Source organism: Anopheles ziemanni, chromosome 3, assembly GCF_943734765.1.
Source record: "Anopheles ziemanni chromosome 3, idAnoZiCoDA_A2_x.2, whole genome shotgun sequence".
Lineage (NCBI taxonomy): Eukaryota > Metazoa > Arthropoda > Insecta > Diptera > Culicidae > Anopheles > Anopheles ziemanni.
The window spans coordinates 14,175,547-14,181,546 of record NC_080706.1 but is presented as its reverse complement, the minus strand read 5'-3'; the positions used below and the strand labels follow the sequence as shown (position 1 = coordinate 14,181,546).

General features: G+C 49.7%; 1 protein-coding gene across 1 annotated transcript in view; it reads left to right on the top strand.

The window, feature by feature from the left end:
• The first annotated feature begins 700 nt into the window (after positions 1–700).
• LOC131288304 (uncharacterized) overlaps positions 701–6,000 on the top strand; it is a 48,039-nt gene continuing 42,739 nt past the window's right edge. The window contains exons 1-4 of the mRNA XM_058317425.1: positions 701–2,435; positions 2,759–3,071; positions 3,152–3,471; positions 3,561–3,683. Coding sequence (XP_058173408.1) covers positions 873–2,435; positions 2,759–3,071; positions 3,152–3,471; positions 3,561–3,683 — 2,319 coding nt within the window. The 5' untranslated portion in view covers positions 701–872. The remainder of the gene's footprint in view (positions 2,436–2,758; positions 3,072–3,151; positions 3,472–3,560; positions 3,684–6,000) is intronic.

Below are 6,000 nucleotides of genomic sequence, written 5' to 3'. Positions count from 1 at the left end.
AATGAGGAAAGAGGGAAGGAGCCCCAGTTGGCAGGGAAAGCTGGTTTGTGTGCTTGTTTGCAATTGCATCGCGTTATCAGGGGGTTGGTTCTGTTTGCCCTTTTGGATGCTGTTTCCACCAACGGGCGATGATCGAGTTCAGTTTGCTTTCTGGACTTGTGTTTGACTTTATTTATGCCTGTGGTTTAATGTGGAATTTTTCGTGATGTAACTACAGCAAGGGCTGCACACGGTTATTTATAAAATACACAAGTTTAGTTAAACATTTACCGGCATGTCCTTTTTGTTCATAATTATTCTATTTAAAAAATTCCCGTCCATATTTTTGGCGAAACTGATAGTTCGATCAATCTGAACGTATGTAAGGCTCCTTTACCAGATGTCTGCTATCTTTAGTTCGAGAATTCAATATGCCACTCCGTCAAAGGCTCGTGTAAATCTTTAAAAGTCTCGCTTTAGTTGGTTTACCTGGCAGCAGCTTGCTAAATATTCTTCCATTTCCAATTTCTTCAGGCCTACGTACCGTTACATGGCAGAAATGTAGTAGCAAAGAACAGACGGTCTGTTGCATGCCCAGGAAGTGCATTCCGTGTAGCAAACACTGTTTTTACATTACCAAAACGACAAACTGCAGAAAAAAACCGGTGGATATACTAACGGTTGAGCATCAGCCATCCAACACCAAACGGAGCCGCTCGGAAGAATCCCCTGAAAGTACAAATAAATTAACCCTAATTAATTGCAAGCGGAGTGGAGAAGCAGATAAGCAGCGGCGCAGAGGGGACGAACGGTACACACGCTCTCGGTGGTGGCACAAAACGCTACCCAGAGCGCGCACCCCCCGCGAGTAGGAGCAAATTTAGATTAATTAAATGGAATCATCGAACGGTGGAGCGGGTTTGACGACGATTCTGGATGCTCAGCAGGAGCAAACACGCCGCTCACTGCTGATGGCTCCATCGCCGAAGAACGGCACCTCCACGCCGACCTCGGACGATGGCTCGGAGCGGGACGGGGAGCGCGAGGTAATCGAGGAGGTCAAGCGGCGGATGAAGAAGCGGGTCGATTTCATGGAGGAACATCTGCACCAGAACAACAACCATCACAACTCGGATGCTGGCACTCGGGAGAGCTCGGATGCGATAAAAATAAACCCGCTGGGTTCGGGAGTGGTGGACATGTCCTCCTCGCCCTACCTGAAGGCTTTCCCCGCCTCGGGTCACGTGTTTGTCGGGAGTCCTGGAGCGGACGATGAGTTTGAGCTGCTGATCGAACGATCGATGCAGGATCTGGAGACGATCCGGTCGGACTCGGACTCCGACTTTGGCGATGATCATGGACTCCCTCCGCAGCGAGGGATGGAGGTGCGGAAAAAAGGGAAGGAGGTTCGACAGCACCGGAAGCTAGCCGATGGTATTGGGGCTGGTGGAAAGGCACACGCATCCACCTCTTCCTGGAGTGATGGAGGAAGTAGCAACGTTAGCGACGTCGAGGAGGAAGTGGTTGAAGTGGATGACAAGGGTAGGGGGGCAGTAGAAGCGCTTAATCATCAAATGAAACTATACCCGGCGGCACAGCACTCACTGGAATCGTCCGGTGTACCGTTTCGCATGATGATACCTCCGATGAGTCCGGGACGTCGGTCGGACAGCAGTATCATCTTCGGCCAATCATCGCTTCCGATGATCCTTCCGTTTCACGTACGCCGAAGGTTGTCCGAGTGTCGCGAGGAAGACGAAGAGGATGAAAAACAGCCACCACCACCACCGGCATCGCCGGCCGGACCCTCCTCCGTTCGTACACCCATTCCAACGATCGTCGTCGCCTCAACAAGTGGTAACCAGACGCGGCTCAGTCCACCCCTTTCCAGTACTTCCCAGCAGGAAGAAAGTGAGTCCGCTGCCGTTCCCCGCAAGTCCCGGTTTATGGTCACTAAAGCGCAAACCCAAGAGCAGGACGATCCTCCGCGTACGACTGTTCCACGTGTTCGACCGGAAGCGATCCATCTGCTCCCACTTACGGCCAAACAGAACTCGCAAACGATCCACTTTCCCTGTAGCGTCCCGGTTCGCACCATTCAGTCGATGTTTCCCCCGGAAACGCCGCACCTCAACACACCCCACCTTGATCGACGCTTCTTCGACACCTCGCTGGTGGAAATCCGACCGCTCGCCAGCAGCCGTGGGTCACTCAGTGGCAGTGAGGCATCGGCAATAACACCATCGACATCACAGCTCCAGGAGCCTCTGCATACAAATAACATTCCGTTCGAGCTCGACGAGGTGTGGGTTAAGCGACCTGATCCGCTGGCAACGGGCGTCGGCGGAGGTGGCGCAGTCGGTGGAGCAAAGGCGGCGACTCTTCCGGCCAACGCGAAACCAGACTATTCGTCGATACTGACCGATAGCAAAAAGTCCCCGACGAAAGCACAAAGTGTAAGTTTGGTGGCAGATCGGCACCTCTAATATCTGTATTTTATTGGGAATGTTGGTGAAGGTGGGAGGGACGGTCATGCTGGAAGTGATAAGAATGGATCTTCCCATTCCCCGCGGAAGGGTGAAGGGGCAGATAGTAGTGGCAGTAGCGTAACCTAACCTAAAAAGATAACAGCGAACGAACATCTTTTTGAGGTTGTCACTATAGGGCGATAACAACATAGTATGACGCCTATCGAGGCAATTAAATCGAGTTGGGAGGAAACACTTACAACTCCTTGGTATTAACATTTCACTCGGTTTTCCTTTCACCTTTTCCCCAGGATGCAACCGATGGGGGGAACTTCCAACGTCCCTCGACGGCTCCTGCTGCTTCCGGCGAGTCCACGCGAGCCTCCAAGAAACAGAAGAAGAGCGAAAAGGAAGCCAAGCGCCAGGAGAAGGAAGTGATGAAGCTGAAGCGAGAGGAGGCACGACGGCTGGAGAAAGAGGCGGCCAAGCTGGAGAAGCTGAACCGGAAGCACGAGAGCATATCGCGCAGCTCGGAGCGGGTCGGTTCCGGAGCACGTTCCGGTTCGCTCGAAAGGCGTCGCAGTGGCGAGGAGGCGCCGGTGTTGAATCAATCGACGGTCCATGGTAAGCGACCAGCGCACCTGGTATGAGAGATAGATAAATATAAAGTCCTTAATTGACTTCCCTTTCTTGTTCAACCGTAGGTATTGCCAGTCCAAATCGACGGCCAACGATCTTCGACGTGTTCCGTCCGCGAAAGGGCTCGGATTCGAAGAAGAAGAAAGATGATGGCAGCCGGTCGGGCTCGGACAAGGATAGCACGGGGATGGGAAGTGGTCCGATCAGCACGTCGTCCGGTGCGGGCGGTATTATGAGTAGCATGAAGGCCGCTTTGCACGTCGGTGGACGACACAGCCATCACAATCAGCAACCATCGGGAGGCGCAAGTACCACGACTGGTTCCGGTGCGAGTTCGAAAGTGCGCGACGGTTCCGCACATCCTCACGCAGGCAGCGACGCACAGGTAGGACGAAGGGAGTGTAAGCGTAGGTTCTACGCCCGTCCAGCCAAACGACAACTAACGAATTCGCCCCTTCTTTTGACCGGTTTTAGTACTACCACACGGTAACGGCTGTACGCCGGGCAGACGCCGGCAAGTCTCCGATGACGAAGATGATGGACATATTCAGGCACCGTTCCAATTCGGCCGTATCCGAAGCCGACAAACGCAAAGCGGTAAGTGGAAAATACTACGTGCTTCTTTTTCCTCTTGTAGTCATCGGACTCGCTCAGGGGCTGAATGTCGGCGAGCCGCAAGCGATTGTAATCACCGCAGTAGTAAGGCAAAAGAAAAGCAAAATTCATTCGCATGGGTAGTAGAGCGCAGCCATGCGACGTACAAATGCACACCCGTTACGTCCACATGGCGGCGAGGAGCAATGATTCACTTTTATTGTGTGTTTTACGTACAGAACACGGAGCAAAAATGTGTTTAAAAAAGTCAAGATGGTCTTGTTGTGTCTTTGGACACTATTACATCGAGTATTTGTGTTGCCAATCGTTCAATCCAAACGATTGATACACTTCTTGGGATAGCTTTCTCAAACATGTGATGGTGTTACTCTCCCAAATATGCACATTAATTCAGCTATTATTAATTCACTCCACGCTTACGAAATAGTCAAAATATGTATAAAACCACAAACAAAATATATAATAATTATTTTGAACAGAGTGAACCGATTGTAAAGGGTTGAACCGGTTCAATTGCATACTTTCTGGCGTAGTAACGCCACCTAGCGGACTATCCAGGAACAGATAACCAAGATGTATACGGTTGATGCTTTGTTCCGAAAGGTAGTTAAAATCCAGATGTGTTGCATTTCAAATTTAAAAAAATTAAATAATTAATCGTATTTTATACGATTGTGTTATGTTCTAGTAGTCTTAAGGTAGTCGATGTGGTTAGAATCTTTATTGCGTAATCTGGTTGCAGCTTCGGACGATAATCTGAAAGTACGGTTCATCGATGATACGTTCAACCGTTATTTAAAGGGCATCCTAAATGGTAACCTCCTAACCCGCCCGATCGTTTGTGTGTAAATATGGTTGTTTCCATCCAATTGCATCCACAAACCGTCAATTGTGCATGCTATTCCCTTAGTCAGTGCTACTAGAATCCCTCTTTCCGGGACTAAATACTCATAGCTCGCCTGAGGTAATGAAAAGCCGAGAAGTGTTGCCGAGTGTTACGTTCGGTGTAAAATTAAGCAATCGTATTCCGAACGTATTTGCACAGCTCTAAACAAATGGTAAACAAAGTGCTCTCCTGCCTCTACACCTGCCAACCAATGGTGGAAGATGTGAGTGTTTTTTTCTATTTTTCGTTTGCCACCATCATCATCTTCTTTGCCTGCTCCCAAGAATTATCTCAATTTCGAAAAGCAATAGTGTGGGGCTATGACATTATGTTTGTACACACAGAAAAACACTGTTTGCCATTGCCATGAAGGCAGGTTGGACGTATGTTGATAAAACAAATCTCGTTTTTAGTATCTCTTGAGGCCGATTTGGTGTTATTTTGCGAATTCCGTAAATATTTGCTACATTACGTAAACGGGGGTGATAGTGATCAACGCTTTTTTTTGTTTTGCCGGGTAAACGGCAACACCAACAGCCTTCTCTAAATAGACTGCAAGAGAGAATTATCAGCCATTACATACTCCATAAACACGTTAGGCGATAAGCAATCGATACGCAATTATCTCTTCAACACGATCAGCGGCAAAAACTTTGGTCTACTCTGTAGACATAGGGCCACACGGTTGCGGCTGTAAATTGCGTCAGCAAAGGTACGCCCGACGTTTTCGTCCGGTAAGGTTCGTTCTTCCGTAGAGGATGGCAAAAAAAAAGTGAAGTGTGGTTGCTTCTGCTGTTGCTGCGACTGCTGCTCATCAGGTTTTGGTTCACCACTAATTTGTTTGCCACTACTCATAGAGAGCCACCACTCGACGTCACACGCACCATTAGCTGCTGTGCTGTGTTGTGCCTGCTGGCGATGAGATGAGATGCGGTGTGGAAAAATGTCCACACAACCGCCGTCACCGCTGACATACAGCCAAGGTCAAGCGGAGCAACGCCGGCCAAAGTGTATATAGTGTCTACGTGCTTTATGTGATCTCGCGGGCTTTGATCGATCGATCGACTCGCAAGACCAGTAGCATTCGCGGGGGTCCTATTACTTGCCCTGCTGATCTGCTGATGGGCACACCAGGTGGGGCGATAATGAATATCACTTCGATCGTATGGGCAGGAACGAGAGAGCGTGCGCAAGAACGTTTCATCCGCGCGCAGCTTCCAGCGTTGTTGTTGTGGCTCTACGTAATGTAATCTTTTCCGCTAAGCCGACTCAAGCGATTGTCAGCGGTTCATTCTAATGACGTAGAATGCCGGAGGGCAGGTGGTATCCATGTGTGTCCTTTAACGAACCGCAAAGTGCTCTTCACTACACCACCTGTAGTGGCGACCTCCTCGACAGCCATGTGCGGGACCA